The sequence below is a fragment of the Chiloscyllium plagiosum genome, unplaced genomic scaffold (genome assembly GCF_037043375.1).
Source record: "Chiloscyllium plagiosum isolate Xiang-an unplaced genomic scaffold, Cpla_swu_hap1 HiC_scaffold_2, whole genome shotgun sequence".
Lineage (NCBI taxonomy): Eukaryota > Metazoa > Chordata > Chondrichthyes > Orectolobiformes > Hemiscylliidae > Chiloscyllium > Chiloscyllium plagiosum.
In genome coordinates this window covers 28,842,445-28,860,445 of record NW_028270140.1, presented here as the reverse complement: position 1 = coordinate 28,860,445, position 18,001 = coordinate 28,842,445, and the positions used below count along the sequence as shown (strand labels likewise).

Sequence of the window (18,001 nt, the reverse complement as noted above, 5' to 3'; positions counted from 1 at the left end):
GCCACAGAACATGTAGGGTATTCTCGATAACTCTTCAGAGCTTAAGTGAAGTGTGGAGGGGACAGCATTTATGTTTAGTTTGGGAGAGGTGGGAGTAATTGGTGCAGGGTGCTGATGGAGAAAAGATGTTGATAGTTCAGATTAAGTGTTCAGATTGTGAGAATGGCACAATCGCGTGTCTCATGCCAGACTTGAAAGAATAGTAAGTGGAATGAAAGGGGGAAGGGGAGGATATGATAAGCTAAAAAAGAAAAATGAAATGGGAATTGGTTGACAATGTAAAAAGGTATTGAACCTCACATTAGCTCCAGAAGAATGTAAAGTGCCTAGTCTGAAAAGATGTTGTTCCTCCAGTTTGTGCTGTTTCACTGGAACACTGCAGCATGCCAAGGGCAGACAAGTGCACATTAAAATGACCAGCTACTGGAAGGTCGGGGTCCTGTTTGCATGCACACCACAGCCATTCTGCAAAGTGGTCACCCAGTCTGTATCTGGTTTCTCCAGTGTAGAGGAGGCCACATTGGGAGCAGTGTATACAAAAGATTGGAGGAGGTACAAGTGAAATGCTGCTTTACGTGGAGAGCCAGTTTAGACCCTTGGATGGTGAACATGTGAAAATGGAACTTTGTCTCCACAAGGACTGTGCAATGTTCACTGTTACCAATAAGGTCACGGACAGATGCATCTGCAGCTGGCAGATTGGCAAGGATGACGTTAATTGTTTTTCCCTCATTAGTTCCCTAACCACCTGCCACATCATGGAAAGTTAAAAATAAGTTGTCAAAGCTCAGCAGTTCTGACAGTTGTGGAGAGAAGTCAGTTAACTTTTCAGGTTGAGCAACCCTTCCTTAGAGCTGGTAGTAGTGAGAAAAAAGTTGGACCTTACCCTACCCCACATACCAGGTCTTGTTCATCACTTGGTCTGCTATTACACACAACCCATTGTTAACCACTAATTATCCCCATTAATAGCTATTTATCCTCCCAAGCTGATAGTTATCCTCTCCTTTGTCTGTCCAACTGTTCTTCTCTCTTTGGGGTCTATCCCCAGCTATTGTTTATTCTTACCCTGCTCCCCCTACCTTATCTTCTGCTTAAAAACCAACTTTTTCTGAGCTGCCATCAATTCTGGAGAGCACTTGCTGGGCCTGAAATGTTAGCTCTGCTTTCTCTCCACAGATACTGCCAGACTTGCTGAGCGTTTCCAACAGTTTGTCGTTTCTGATTTCCAGCATCCAGAGTTCTTTCAGTTTAAAATAAATTGTCAATATTGGACACAAGATCAAAAAAAAATCTTCAAAAAGCAAGTTCTTCAATTTCACTGCAATGGAAAAAAATCTTACCTTCAGTGCAAGCAAGTCTTTGTCCAAACTATGGCCAATCAAAATGGTGTCAGCACTGAACATGGTCAGTAATGCCGAATGAACATCAGAACGAGTTGTTTTTGCATTCATCACGTCCTCTCGAGTCACACCAGAAAACCTAGTTTCAAAATTTAAAACTGATCAGAAACAATTATAAACAGCCAATTGTTAACCAAAATGTACATGTTTGTTTTGATAGGGTGGGGGAGCAAATTGCAAGATCGGATGAGCTTTTAATTACATAATTTTAATGAAGTTATTTACAAAGGATTTATTATTTCATTAAAGTATGGCTGTTCCTTCAGTATTGTGAAGTGTTACTAATTAATGCAAAAAAATCAACCAAGTTTGAGTATAAATACATAAAACTTACTGGAGAGAGACAGTTTACCAGAGATTTCTGTTCCAAACAATTGAGCAATGTCATTTGTAGACTTCCACGCTAAGAGATACCAGATACATAGGCTGTATGCCCTGGTGATTGACTGATCAAAACAGCAGCCTTTGCTTCTTCCTATCAGGCGGAGTACAAACTGTACTAAATCAGCCTACACTTGCAAACCCAAATCCTAAAACACCCATTAGGGATATTTCCTTCATCAAGCAGCACTCAACCACTTTGTGTGCCAATAGCTACATTAATCACCAATTTAAAGATGATCAGTTGAGCTCACAATATGGCTTAATTAAGCTTGCTAGGAATAATATACATTCCTTTATGAGGATTTCTTCTGTTCTGTCTAAATAAAGAAATTCATTCAAGCCTGCAATTTTTTTTGCATTATCCAGGAACTGGGAACTACTTATTCCAAGGCAATACCTTGGCCAGAGTCAATGGCTGGCTAATTAGCATCCTTTTCTCCTTTGGTATAAAAGTTATAATGATGGTTTGAAATTTAGCTTCTTTGTATTTAGCCTGATGAGCAAAAGATGAGAAATCTTTGGCAACATGTTTCTCCTAGCAGCAATATTAAAGTTCTATGCTACAAAGCAACATTTTGAATACGTTATTTCATTCTTTTGATTTGAAAATAATTTTATTCTCATTCAACTCCATTCTTCCAGCGCACTTTTGGGATCAATGTTGGCTTTTTAATAAGTTAAAATGCACTTAATCTGGCAACGTTTGGGTAGTTATTTCATCTATTAAAAGATGAATAGAAGTAATATACACAAATGATTACTTACCTAGTGTTGAAATCAATCACTTCATTGTCAGGTTTAACAAACACATCATAAACCACTTCAAGATTGGCACTGATCACACTTACATGAGAAAGTGCTCCTCCTTGCTTAGTGTAGCACTAGAATTGGAAAGAGCGGTATTCAACTTTTCCAGCAAGATCAGAGTTCAACCAACACTTCTATTCACTTCAAGATCAACTATCTTTAAAAAGCACGAACAGGAACAGACCATTCAGCCCCTCCCATTCAAATACAATCATGGATAATTCAACATTCTTCACATTTTCTTGTCCTTTCCCCATAACCCACAACTCCACTACTGATCAAGAATCAAGAATCAGTGTTGGGGCCGCAGCTGTTCACATATATTAATGATCTGGATGAAGGGACTGGGGGCATTCTAGCGAAGTTTGCCGATGATACAAAGTTAGGTGGACAGGCAGGTAGTACTGAGGAAGTGGGGAGGCTGCAGAAGGATCTAGACAGTGTGGAAGAGTGGTCCAGGAAATGGCTGATGGAATTCAATGTGAGCAAATGCGAGGTCTTGCACTTTGGAAAAAAGAATACAAGCATGGACTACTTTCTAAATGGTGAAAAAATTCGTAAAGCCAAAGTACAGAGGGATCTGGGAGTGCTAGTTGAGGATTCTCTAAAGGTAAACCTGCAGGTTGAGTCCGTGATTGAGAAAGCGAATGCAATGTCGTCATTTATCTCAAGAGGATTGGAATATAAAAGCACTGTTGTGCTACTGAGACTTTATAAAGCTCTGGTTAGGCCCCATTTGGAGTACTGTGTCCAGTTTTGGTCCCCACACCTCAGGAAGGACATACTGGCACTGGAGCGTGTCCAGCGGAGATTCACACGGATGATCCCTGGAATGGTAGGTCTAACATATGAGGAACGGCTGAGGATCCTGGGATTGTATTCATTGGAGTTTAGAAGATTAAGGGGAGATCTAATAGAAACTTACAAGATAATACATGGCTTGGAGAGGGTGGACGCTAGGAAATAGTTTCCGTTAGGCGAGGAGACTAGTACCCGTGGACACAGCCTTAGAATTAGAGGGGGTGAATTCAGAACAGAAATGCGGAGACATTTCTTCAGCCAGAGAGTGGTGGGCCTGTGAAATTCATTGCCACAGAGTGCAGTGGAGGCTGGGATGCTAAATATCTTCAAGTCAGAAATTGATAAATTCTTGATGTCACAAGGAATTATGGGCTACGGGGAGAATGCGGGTAAGTGGAGTTGAAATGCCCATCAGCCATGATTGAATGGTGGAGTGGACTCGATGGGCCGAATGGCCTTACTTCCGCTCCTATGTCTTATGGTCTCAGCCTTAAAATGCACATAGGACTCTGCCTCATGACTCTCTATGGCAACAAATTCCAAAGACACTCAACTATGAGAGAAGCAATTCCTCATCTCCTTGGGTTTGGTATCAGGGTGAATTTTTAAAAACATTTATTCACTCACGAGAGCTGCTTGTTGCCATTCATTGCTCATCTCAACTTGCCCTTGAGAAGGGAAGCTGTGAGCTACCTTCTTGAACTGCTGCATTCCACATGCTAAAATCCAACCCATGGCATCCTGAGGGAGGAGAGTCCAGGATTTTGACTCAGCCATATTGAAGGAACTGTAATATATTTCTAAGTCAGAATGGAGTGTGGCATGGAAGGCAACTTACAGATGGTGTTCGCATTTACCCGCTGCCCTTGTCCTTCTAGATGGACATGGTCATGAGTTTGGAAGGAGCCAAGGATCTTGGACTTTCTGCATCGTGTAGATAGTACAGTCTGCTGCTGAGCAGTGGTGAAAGGAGTAGCTGTTTGTAAATGTAGTGCCAATAAAGTGGACTGCTTCTTTCTGAAGGGCTCAAGGAGAGTTTGGGCCCGAAACAGATTTTCCCGCTCCTCGGATGCTGCCTGACCTGCTGCGTTTTTCCAACATATTCTCAACTCTGCTCTCCAGCATCTGCAGACCTCACTGTCTCCTTGTTCTGAATGGTGTCAAGCTCGAGTGTTGTTGGAGCTGCAGCCATGTAGGCTAGCAGGGAATATATCACAATCATGACTTGTCTTGTCGATGAACAGGTTTTGGGGAGTCGGGAATGGAGCTACTTGCCTCAGCATTCCTAACCTCTGACCTGCTCTCGTTGAAAGTCTTATGTGGCCGGTTCTGTTTCTGGTCAATGGCAACTTGCAGGATGTTGATAATAGGGGATTCAGTGATAGTAACACCATTGAATGTCAAGGGACAGTGGTTAGACTGCCTCAATTGAGATGGTCATTGCCTGGCATTTGCATGGCACAAATGTTACTTGCCACTTGTCAGCTCAAGCCTGGACATTGTCCAAATATACCAAGACCTGGGCATGGTCAGCTTCAGTATCTGAGAAGTCGTGAATGGTGCTGAGCATCCCCACTTCTTATGATGGGAAAAAGGTCATTGATGAAGTAACTGAAGATTATTGGACCTAGAACATTAACCTGAGGACCTTCTGCAGAGATGCTCTGCAGCAATGACTGACCTCCCATCAACCAATGATCTTCCTATGTGCCAGGTATGACTCCAGCCACTGGGGAGTTTGTTGCCTGATTCTCACATATTCCAATTTTGCTCAGGATCCTTGATGCCATGCTTATTCAAATGCAGCCTTGCTGTCACTTCACCTCTGGAATTCAGCTCTTTTGACCACGTTTGAACTAAGGTTGTAATGAGGCCAGGAGCTTAGGTGACCCTGGTGAAACCCAAACTGGGCATCACTGAGCAAGTGCTGCTTGATACCACTGTTGATGACACATTTAAACACTTTATTGATGACAGACTCATGGGACTATAATTGGCCAGGGTGGATTTGTCCTGCCTTTTGCATAGAGGACATACCTAGGCAATTTTTCACGTTGTTAGGTAATGCCTGCATTGTCACTGCCTGGAACAGCTTGGCTAGGCGAACAGCAAGTTCTGCAACCCAAGCCTTCACTACTATTGCTGGAATATTGTCAAAGTCTTTGCGACTGCCTCTAACTGTTGCTTGACATCTCACGGATTGAATCAAATTGGCTGAGGACTGGTACGTGATGCTGGGAACCACTGGAGGGGGAAGATGGATCAACCATTTGGCACTTCTAGTCGAAGATTACTCAAATTCTTCAGCCTTCATTTTTACTCTGAAGTGTTGAGCTCTACCATTGAGGAAGGGGGGGTATGTGAAGCCACCTCCGCTAGTGAGTCATTTGCTTGCCCATCATTCATGATTGGATGTGCCAGGACTGCAGAGTTTAGATCTAATCAGTTAGTTGTGGGATTGCCTAGCTCTGTCTAGCACTTGCTGCTTTTGCTGTCAGGCATGCAAGTTGCTGTGTGGTGGCTTTACCAGGTTGACACATCTTCAGGTATGCCTGGCGCTCCGGACATGCCCTGCTGCACTCTCCATTGAGCCAGTGTTGATCCCCTTGCTTAATGGTAACATGGGAAATGTGCTGGGCCATAAGATTGCAGATCATGGAGTCCAATTCTGCTGCTTTGGATGGCCCACAGTGCCTCTTCGATGAGCAGTCTTTAGATGCTAGATCTGTTTGAATTCTATCCCATTTAGTACAGTGATAGTGTTAATCAACACAATGGATTGTATTCTCAGTGTGAAAGTGGGACTTGCCTCTGCAAGGACTGTGCGGTGGTCACTCTTATTGATACTGTAATGACCGGATACATCAACAGTTGGCAGATTGATAAGGATCAGGTAGTCTTTTCCCTTATTGATGCCCTCATCACCTGTAGCAGACGCAACCTAGCATCAAGATGCAATCACTGTGCTGCTGCTGAAACATTCTTGGTGGGTGGATATGGAAATCCTCCACCCAGAGCACATTTTGTACACTTGCCACCCTCAGTCCTTTCTCAGTGTTGCTCAGCATGAAGTAGTACTAATCGATTAGCCAAGGGAGGATAGTACATGGTACATCAGCAAGAGCTTTCCTTGTCTATGTTTAACCTGAAACCACGAGACTTCAGGAGGAATGGGTCAATGTTGAGGAATACCAGCACATCTCCCTCCAGATTGGATACCACTATGCTGCCATCTTTGCTGGGACAGGACATATCCAGTGATGGTGACAGTGGTGTCATCAGGGACAGTCATACTGATGGAATCGTACCTCACAGACAACAGACTGTCATCACTTCATTAGTCTAAAACAGCTATGCCAATTTTGGTGCTATTCACCAGATAGTGGTGAGGATGACTTTGCTGATCAAAGTCATTGTCTTTACTCATTCATCAGTCGATGCCAGGCAGACCATAGTTTTATTTCTTTGTTCGGACTTCATAGGGATCAATTCACACGGAGTGCTCACTAGGTCATTTCAGAGGGCAGATGAAAGTCAACCATTTTGTTGGAGTCTCATATCTGGAGTCACATGGAGGCCAGATCAGGTAAGAATGGCAGACTGCCTTCCCTAAAGTGACATTATTGAGCCAGATAGGCTTTTCTAACCATTGACAATAATTCCATGGTCATCAGTAGATTCTTAATTCAAGAATTTTATTGAATTCAAATTCTACCATCTGCCAACATGAGATTCAAATCTAGGTTTCTGCAACATTTGTCAAGTTTGTGGATGAATTATCAAGTGTAATACTTTCCCACAATAGAGTCATAGAGTTATAGAGATGTGCAGCATGGAAACAGACCCTTTGGTCCAACCTGTCCATGCCGACCAAATATCCCAACCCAATCTAGTCCCACCTGCCAGCACCCGGCCCATATACCTCCAAACCCTTCCTATTCATATACCCATCCAAATGCCTCTTAAAATATTGCAATTGTACCAGCCTTCACCACATCCTCTGGCAGCTCATTCCATACACGTACCACCCTCTTGCCCCTTAGGTCTCTTTTATATCTTTCCCCTCTCACCCTAAACCTATGCCCTCTAGTTCTGGACTCCCCGACCCCAAGGTAAAGACTTTGCCTATTTATCCTATCCATGCCCCTCAATTTTGTAAACCTCTATAAAGGTCACCCCTCAGCCTCCAACGCTCCAGGGAAAACAGCCCCAGCCTGTTCAACCTCTCCCTGTAGCTCAGATCCTCCAACCCTGGCGACATCCCTGTAAATCTTTTCTGAACCCTTTCAAGTTTCACAACATCTTTCCAATAGGAAGAAGGTCCTCCAATAACGATAGGAAGAGAAACCATTGATTAAACTATTCTTGGTCAACAGACAGATTATATTACAAAATTGAGACAAGACGACAGAAAGGAGAAAGAAAACATGAGTCACAATAAGAGAATGTGACTCATGAATTTGATCAAAACAGTTCAATATTGTAAGAGACAAGTATAGATGGATTGCTGATGTCACAAGTTAAATATGCAAATGAACGTGGACATTCACACTTAAGCTATATTGCTGCGTTATAGTTACAATGCTTCGACTATTAAAGGTAATGTCAGACTGACCAAAACTTATCAGAGCCCAGAAATTCTGAAATAATTGTTGCATGTGGAGCTTCCAATTTTACTTACCAATTCAGAGTTCACTGCATAAACACCAGGATTCCCATCAAGCGGGAGCAGTTTAAGGGAAGTCTTCACAAAGCCATTAAGGTTCTCTTTTTGATTGTAGACATGTAACTGTACAAGGGAAACAGCTGATAATTAACACCAAAACTCAAGCCATTTTATTTGGTGCTTTGTCCAAGATTCAGTAAAATATTAATGAGAGAAAATGTGAATGAAGCTGCTTCAGTATGCATTCTCCCTTACCATGTTTATTGAACATCAATGCATTAAAGCATGTGAATTAATAAACTTCTTCATTTCCATGTTACTGCTACAATGAGTAGGATATTATTCATTCAGAGCCAAGGGTTCAAGGTAATATCTAAAGTGGCTCAAGCTAAATAATTCTTACAAAGAGCTGTGGAGGATCACGAGAGAACAGGGTACAAAATGGGGGACTGGCCAGATGTGTGTTGGAACTGTGAAGTCTGGAGATAACAAAGGCATACATAAGGGTTTCTGCAGCAAGTAGGCTGCAGAAGGACCAGAGATGAATAATGTTGTATAATTCCTCCATATAAGGAGTACGTGGTCAGAACTTAGCTCAATATCAATGTTGACAAAAGTTTGTGAACGCTCTGGGTTAGTCTACAGTACCAGAGAGAGAGAGGGGCAGCGAGTGGCCAGACAATGGAACTGGAGGTGGGTGCTGAAGATCATGGTTTTTTCCTTGCCAGTGCTTTCATGGGTGGAGGAAATTTTGAATCATCCAAACCTGTATGCCACACATGCAAGGCTGGTAACAGAGGCAGTGGAGGGTTTGAGAGTTGCTAGTTAAAGGAAAGGTATGGCTGGCTGTTAAGTGTGCAAATTTCTCACAACTGCCTTCAGAATTGGACTTGTTGTCGTGGATTATCAACATTTACGTTTTCTTAAAATAATTCAGATAGAAAAGAAAATTCCTACCCAAAGCTGCAGAAAGAGGCCCAATAGCAAATTGATTTGTTTTCAAAATACCTTAGCAAGCTGACATCCAACAGAGCCCAAGGATCCTCCACAGCAACTGTATCGAGCATCCCATCCACCAGAGACTGGAATTGAACATGGTTTAGTATAGCTAATCACTCAACTTAAAGCAGATTTTAAAATTAAATAACTAAGTCACAACTATACAAAATTGTGTCCTAGGATTGATAATCGGAGAATGGAGATGTTTTGTTCAGTGTTACAAGAATGTTTAGCTCCGAAGAATGTCATCATATTGGGAGAATATTGATAAATATCAAAGGGAAGAAATCAAGGATAAGCTTGAATTGAATTGGCTTTGTCTCACGAGTACTATGAAAAGTTTACAAGTCACACTTACATCACCATCCTAGGTACAAAAAAGGTATCTTGGTACAGATTCTCGAGTGGTTAATATTGGAGAGATTGGAAAGCCATGACAGACTGGGCTGAAAGAAAATTGGTAATCAACGACCTTCAAAAGAGGTATGAATTAGTGAAGAAGGGTGCGATCACAAATAAAGTGAACTGTCCCGTAACTGTGCAAGGATAAAGCAGAAATGCCAACTAGTCGGTTTTTAAAAACAAAAAAAGGCTGGGAGTACAAAATTGGGTGTAGAACAACATGAGACGTGTTATCAAAGCTTTTCTGCTATCTTACACGTCAGAACAGATACAAGAATGTCAAGCTTCAAAAGGAAGATTATTCATACTGCATACGTACAAGGGTGCTGATTACTCAAGGCAATATAAAATCAGAATATCGAGGGAGCTTTTGCCCAGCCCTCCCAATTTGTTGTTTAAAAAAGGTACAATGAGTGGACATTATTTTCTTGCAGAGAACTGGTCCCAGAAAAATGAACATCTAAAACAAGCAAGAGTAGGTTATTCAGCCCATTGCTTTGCCATGCAACAAGATCATGGCTGGTCAGATTGTAACCTCAAGTCCACGTTACTGCCTACCAAAAAGAACCTTTTATCCCCTACTTTAACAAGCCTTTATCCACCTGTCATAAATATCTAAGAACTGCCTGCCATACCTTTTCAGGTCGGGAACTCCAGAGATTCCTGTTCCACAAAAATAAGTACCTACGGCTTAAAAATTCATTGAAAAAAAAAGTAAAAGCAACCAAGTTCTAGATTATCCCATAAGAAATGTTCCCTCCATACCCACTCTGTCAAGATCCCCCAGGAACTTGTTTCCAGTCAAGTCACCCCTTGCCTGCTCAACCTACATGACGACATTCCATTCCAGGTATTAATATGGGAAACTTTCTCTGAATCGCTTCCAAGGCATGTACACGCTTCCTAAGCTAATATGACCAGTATTGAGCATAATATTCCAACGTGGGTTCACAGATGCCTGACATTAGTTGATACACAACCTCAAATCAATTCTACCCAGAATAAATGGCAGTTAGCTTTCCTGATTATTTTCTGTATCTGCATATTGGGCAGCATGGTGGCACAGTGGTTAGCACTGCTGCCTCACAGCGCCTGAGACCCAGGTTCAATTCCTGCTTCAGGCGACTGACTGTGTGGAGTTTGCACATTCTCCCAGTGTCTGCGTGGGTTTCCTCCGGGTGCTCCGGTTTCCTCCCACAGTCCAAAGATGTGCAGGTCAGGTGAATTGGCCATGCTAAATTGTCCGTAGTGTTAGGTAAGGGGTAAATGTAGAGGCATGGGTTGGTTGCGCTTCGGCGGGTCGGTGTGGACTTGTTGGGCCGAAGGGCCTGTTTCCACACTGTAATGTAATCTAATGTAATCTAATGTAATTATCCTTATGATTAATGCACTAGGACATCCATATCCCTCTGCAATCATCTCCCTATTTAAATATGCATTTTTCTTCTCTGCCAAAGTGGACAATTGCACATTTTCCAAACATTTTTGCCAACTCATTTAATCTTTGTTACCTTATGCCTTCTTCTCACAATTTACTTTGACTCATTTGAGTCACCAGCAAGTTTGGTGACCATACCTCTGTCCCTTCAATTGATATGAATGATAAACAGTACAGGTTGCAACACAAATCACTATGGCACTGTCATTACACCGTGCCAACCTGAAAGAGATTAATTACTGCTTTTGGGATTTATGTATGAATATATGAAAGCAACAATGAGCCACATTGAGCCTGACAGAATTCAGTCCCTCCAGAATTGCCCAAACGTGCAATCAAGTATAATATCAGAGAGTGTTGTTTTGCGAGCATTTTGTTAGCAAGCTCTTGGTTAAGAGCAGCTAAAGAGCCATGCTATTTTATACATAGGCATTGGAATGTGTTGTCCACATACCTGCCATCGAACCTGCACTAAAATCTATGAACGCAATGCAGATATAGGCCAATTGAACCATCAAACTCTGTTCACTATCAAATGGATCCTTGGTAGATTCATTTGTGTTTTGTAATTTACATTCCAATCTACTCCTGGCAAGATCGGAATCCCTCGCTTAAAGGATTGATATCATTTTTAAATATTTAATGCTTCAATTGCCATCTAAGTTCCAAAAGCACAACCCTAAAGATCTCTCTGAACTGGATTAGCCATTTTTTATGGCTACAAGAATCCTGGGGCAAGTAACTCCCCTCCAGTCTCTCAATTGCCTCTCTACAATCTAAAAGGCAGACATCAAGCAGGTGATGGAATATGCTCCCATTTGCCTGGATGTGTGCAACTCTAATAATGCTTAAGCAGCCTGATAACGCAGACAAAGTAGCATGATAACGCAGACAAAGCAGTACGATTGGTACCCCAACCACTACCTTTAAAATATTCACTCCATTCATCAACAGTGCTAACAAAGTGGACTGTCTACAAGATACACAGCTGTTGTTCAATGAGGCTCCTTCCCCTGCACCTTCCAAACCTGTGACCTGTACCGGCTAGGAAGACTATGGCAGCAGATGCAGTTACATAGTTGCTCCTTCACTGTCACTAAGTCAAACTCCTTCAACACTACGGGTGGCAGCTATTCAAGGCAGAACCTCTGTACCACCTTACCCAGCTCAATTAAGGACGGGTACAAATACTAATCTAGCCATGATGCCCGCAACCCGTGAACTAATAAAAAGTTAAGAATCTGTATACTCAAACCTCTTTACCCATCTGCGATGGCTGAATATAAATTGAAAATGTGAATTTGCAGAGTTATATTAAGTCTCAATTCTAATTATGTTCAGAGTCTAAAGATAACTAACTTAAAAATGCAGTACAGCAATTCATAAATAACCTCTACTACCAGCAGCATTCTCCAAACCACAACCATGCAATGAGGTATAAAATTATTGTACTTAAATATTGTGTATGAATCCATTTACTGTTTAGATGGTGAGAAACTATATCTTTCAAGTTAATCACCTCTCAATATTGTGCAGTATGTGTGGCCATTTTCAACAGTTAACCCAAACACTTCTGGCGAGGAAGGCAATTCAATGAAATTACAGTTTTTAATATTTGCATGATAGAAATAGTCTGGTTTCTCCAAATGCAAGCTAAAAACCATCATACATTAAATATCTTTGACAGTATATAATTCAGTTATTGTAAATTCAGATATTTGGTGGAACAGGGCATTTCCCACAGTGTGCTTCATCACTTAACTCAATCTGTCCTGTACAATTGGAATAAGTCTAGATAATGCCATAGGAGGAGAAATAGGAACATCTTGGATTTCATGATGAATGGAACCAACAGTCTGTCCTTAACTATAAATCTAAAGAGAGGACTAAGAAACAAAGACAGGGAAGGAAATCATATTAATTCATGTCAAACCAGTTAGAGAGAGGGAAATAATAAAAAAAAGTTTTAAAACTAGAAAGTTAGTTAAATCCAAGCTTACTACATGCAGAAGTTAGGGAATAGTTCAGAAAGAGTCTCAGGGATGGAAGTGTGGAGTGGTTGCTGCAATGACCGATAGCCTCTCAAGGACACTAATGGAGATTAAGTCCCAGTCCTAACTTCCTTTGATATATTGAAATGAATGACAAATGCAGGAATGTCAAGGGTGAGTTACTATTTCCAACCAGAATCTCTCCTTCAGTTTATGGACAATTAAGCAATGATTAAAAAAAAAAATTCAAACTCATTGTTTGTTTTGGCAGAAAGGTTTGGTCAATATTTTCTTTAAAGAATATATGGCTCATTGCGTTCAAAATCACGAATGGGGAAAGGAAGACTTTTCTCTCCTATTGACACACTTTAGACTGTTTCAGTGTATTTTGTATGCATATTGAATTTCTACACAACATTCACCTTGCCGTCTTATTGTCCTACCCCAGTGGTGGCTACATTCTTCCTTGGAGATGTAACTCCCATCAGGTGTTACAGAGAATCGTCTCCCACAACGACAGCAAACCTGGATTAATGCTGAAACGAGAAAGATTACTGTCTGAATCTTTTGCTCAGATGAAGACAATATTTACATAATACCAAAGACCAGAAAAGAAAAAAACATGGTCACAGAAGTACAAACCAACCCAAATCTTGACCATCCCAGGAAATAAAAAGAATTATTTGTAACAGAGTAAATTGACTGAAATAAGGAACACAGATCAAATTAATCTTGTCACTGGGACAGTGAAGTGGTGATAATTTACCAGCTAATGCCTTTGAAAACAAGCTGCTGCTCAGTCAGCTCAAAGATTCAACTGGAATGAATATGAATTAGTTTCAGCCCCAGCTCTCAGATAACTCTCCCCCGGACCATGACCCCACGATGGATCAGGTGATTGTAGTTTACAGAATCTCATTTCATCTGATGATCTCTCTCACCACAGTCACCCCACCTCCAAATAAATAGACCCTAACCCCACACACCTCACTTCTACCTCTGTTCCAAAACCCACAAACAGGTCTGTCCAGGCAGACCCATTTTTTCTGCCTTCACCTACCCTACAGAACTCATTGCTTCCGACCTCGACTGGGTCTTTCCTCCCAAGTACCTGAACACTTCTATCTGGGATTTCTCTGACGCTTTACACGAGTTTCAGAGTTTTCAGTTTGAGCTCCAGCTGCTTTCTGTTTACCACAAACAAGCAATCCCTTTACATGTCCATCCCTCACCATTATGATCTTATGGCTCTCTGCTTTTTCCTGGAAGGCATGTCTGAGTCACCCGCATTCACAACCACCACCCTCCATCTAGTTGAGCCTATCTTCACCCTGAATAACTCCTCTCATTTCCTTCAGGTCGGGGATGGCCAATAGTACTCACATGGGCTCCAGCTATGCTGGTCTCTTCATGGAGTAGGTGGAACATTGTTGTTCTGGTCTTATTCCAGAACCCACCCACAATTCCTTCGCAGATATATCCTTGATATCATTGTGTTGCTTCCCACTCTCATCCAGAATTTGAAAAGTTAATCAGTTTTCCTTCCAATTTCCACCCTGCCCTCACTTTCACCAGGTCCATTTCAGACTCCTCCCTTCCTCTACATGGGTTTTCATTTCTGGGCATGGGCTGGTCACCAATATCCACCATAAACCCACCAACTTCCACAGCTACCTTGACTAATATCCTCACACTCTGCCTCCTGTAAACACTATTCCAATCTCCCAGTTCTTCCATTTCCACTGCATCTGTTCTGACAATACCAACTTTGACAAGGGAGCCTCCAAAATGTCCACCTTCTTCCAGAGGTTTCCCAGCACCTAGCCCTCAACCAGTTCTATCCCACACTTTAGCATTCACCTCTTCCCTCCTGCAGTGATAAGATTCTGTGTCCTTACCTACCAGCCCACCAGCATCCACATGCAGATGATCATTAACCCCCAATTCCACCATCTCTAGCAGAGAAGCCATTACCTGACACACATTCCCCTCCCTTCCATAGGTACCATGCTCCACTCTTCCTTCACTCCCAACAGCCCCCCATGGCACCTTTCCCTGCAACTGCAGAAGGTATAACACCTGCCCATTTACCACCTCAGTATCTAAGGCCCCAAATATACCTTCCAGGTGAATCAACATTTTACCTGCACTTATCAGAATATGGTCTACTACATTCGCTGCTCACAATGTGATCTCCTCTACACTGGGGAAACGAAGCATAGACTGGGTGACCACTCCGTGGAACACCTACTTCTGCCCGCAAAAAAAGACCGAGCTTCCAGTTGCCTGCCACCTTAACACACCACTGTGTTCCCAGGCCAACATCTGTCTCAGGCTTGCTGCAGTGCTCCAAAGCTCAAGTTAAGCTCGAAGAGCAGCACCGAATTTTCTGCTTGGGGACCCTACAGCCATTTGGACTCATTACCAAGTTCAATAACTTTAGTACTTGAGCTGTCCCAACCCCCTCACACCTGACATTGTTATCACAGTCTGGTAAGACACACAATCCATTGGTAGCCACTAACAGTCCCATTAATAGCTATTCACCCTCCTAACCAGATTATCCACTCCTTTATCTGTCCACCTGTTCTTCTCTCTCTTTAGGCTCTAGCCCCAGCTATCATTTCCTCCTTACCCCTCCCCCCAAACCTTATCTTCTGAATAATAAAAAAAAATTTCCCTAGCTACCATTTCTGGGAAAAGGTCACCAGAACCAAAACATATCAGATTACTCTTCACAGATGCTGCCAGACCTGAGCTTATCCAGCAATTTCTGCTTTTGTTTGTTAAATGTCAAACCTTCATTCTACTTGCAAAATCACCCCTGGATTACTTGTTAATAAGAATGTGAATACAGGAAAATGGTCAACGCCTGTAAAAACCCATCTTATGCTAGGTATGCTCAGTTTTTATTTCACTGTTCAGGCACTCAATAGTTTTGTTTAGATTCCCAGAATTTGCATCACTTTCTTCAGTTCGACTGTGCTATATTGTGTTTGCCATTCTAACAGACAAAGATGATCAAGATCAGAGCTCAATTTGTGTGTATTTAATTGGAAACTCCAATATTAACCATCAAATACAGAGAACCTGACTTAAATGCAAATCTGACCAAGGGTTTAAAATAATAAAGGGAGACCAGAGACATTGCATCAAAAGGTTTAGTCAGGGTTTCCATTGAAAAGTTCAATGTTTGAACCACTTATATAAATGCTACATTATTCCTACCAGCTGTTATTCATTACACTGCAAATTTGAAAACAAAAAAAGTTCACTATGTTATTGAGTCAGATGTACAGCACAGAAACAGAACTTTCTGTCCAACTCGTCCATGCCGACCAGATATCCTAAATTAATCTAGTCGCATTTGCCAGCATTTGGGCCATATCCCTCTAAACTCTTCTTATTCATATACTCATCCAGGTGCCTTTTAAGTGCTGTACTTTTACCAGCCTCCAATTTCTCTAGCAGCTCATTCCATTCATGCACCACCCTTTGCATGAAAAAGTTGCCCCTTAGATCCCTTTTAGATCTTTCCCCTCAACTTCTCCCAGACCCCAGGCAAAAAAGACCTTGTCTACTTACCCTATCCACGTCCCTCATTATGTTATAAACCTCTAAGGTCAACCCTCAGCCTCGAGGGAAAATAGCACCTGGGAAAACTCAGGGAAAGTAGCCCCAGCCTATTCAGACTCTCCTTAAACCTCAAAATCTCCAGCTCTGGCAATATCCTTGTAAGTCTTTTCTGAACCCTTTCAAGTTCTACAACATCCTTCCTTTAGGAGGGAGACCAGAATTACACACTGTACTCCACAAGTTGTCTAACCAATGTCCTGGGCACCCACAACAGATCTTCCAACTCCTATGCTCAAATGCTCTGACCAATAAAGGCAAGCATATCAAATGCCATTGATAGCTCATGCCCCTACTTTGCCCATGAAGACAGAACAAGATGGTGATCTGGAACTTATTGTCCCCTCACCATCCTCACATCCCCTGGTTTAGAGGACACATGCACCCATTTCCAAAGCTCTATGTGCTATTCTACAGTTGCAATCAAGCTGTGTCACCCCAGTCCTGAGTGTCTCATGTGACAAAGATATTACCTCTGTTTATATCGGTTTAATCTACAGTATGGGGACTGAAACTCTTGCAATTGTTTCACTGAAAAAGACATGAGCTGATTGAAAAAACTTAAAATTCTCCTGCTTATTGTGGTAGATGTTTAACAAGGAATGAAAAAGAATTATTTGACGACAATTTGACACTTAAAAGCAAAAATTAGGACAAAAGCAGGAAAAGGCCATAAATCACAAAAATACTAATCTTACTGAACAATTGTTGACATTATTGCATGTTTGAGAAATAAACTTTGTAATTCTTAAAAATGACCAGGTCATTGCAAAGGCATAACATAATATCACTACCAGAAAGTGTGATGCTAGAAAAGCAAAGCCAGCCGGGCAGCATCCGAGGAGCAGGAGAGTCAACGTTTCGAGCATAAACCCATCAGGAATTGCTGAAGAGCTTCTGCTCGAAATGTCGACTCTCCTGCTCCTCGGATGCTGCCTGGCTGACTGTGCTTTTCCAGCACACTTATTGAATCTGACCTCCAGCATCTGCAGTCCTCATTTTCTCCCAACATAATATCACTTACAACCATTATTTTTCACACATCACATCTGAGAAGATATTCTTGAAAACGACTATATCAACAGAAGCCAAAAATACCAGAAAACAGACTGCAACTGCAGTTACACGCACATCGTAGCCATTAAAACCAAAAATGTTCTCATATCACCATTCATCTACTTGATGCATTTTGATTAATATATCTGAAAACTAGCTCAGATGTATTGATTTTAAAATCAAATGTAAATCCACTATGTGAACCTCCAGCAGTCTCCAGCATCACAGCTGCCAGTCTTCAGACAATTCAAGTCACTCCACGTGATATAAAAAGCAGTTGGCAAAGATGGATACTGCTAAGGCTATGGGCCCTGACAACATTCCAATAATAATACTAAAGACTTGTGTGCCTGTACTTGCTGGTCTCCTAGCCAAGCTGATCCTCTTAGTTACAACACTGGCATCCATCTGACAATGTGAA

At 41.8% G+C, this 18,001-nt stretch overlaps 1 protein-coding gene across 1 annotated transcript in view; it reads right to left on the bottom strand.

Annotated features, from left to right (window-relative positions):
• LOC122563501 (RNA exonuclease 1 homolog) overlaps positions 1-18,001 on the bottom strand; it is a 77,610-nt gene that overhangs the window by 30,024 nt on the left and 29,585 nt on the right. The window contains exons 9-13 of the mRNA XM_043717309.2: positions 13,314-13,427; positions 9,070-9,143; positions 8,077-8,184; positions 2,553-2,668; positions 1,344-1,482 (exon numbers count right to left, since the gene is read on the bottom strand). Coding sequence (XP_043573244.2) covers positions 1,344-1,482; positions 2,553-2,668; positions 8,077-8,184; positions 9,070-9,143; positions 13,314-13,427 — 551 coding nt within the window. The remainder of the gene's footprint in view (positions 1-1,343; positions 1,483-2,552; positions 2,669-8,076; positions 8,185-9,069; positions 9,144-13,313; positions 13,428-18,001) is intronic.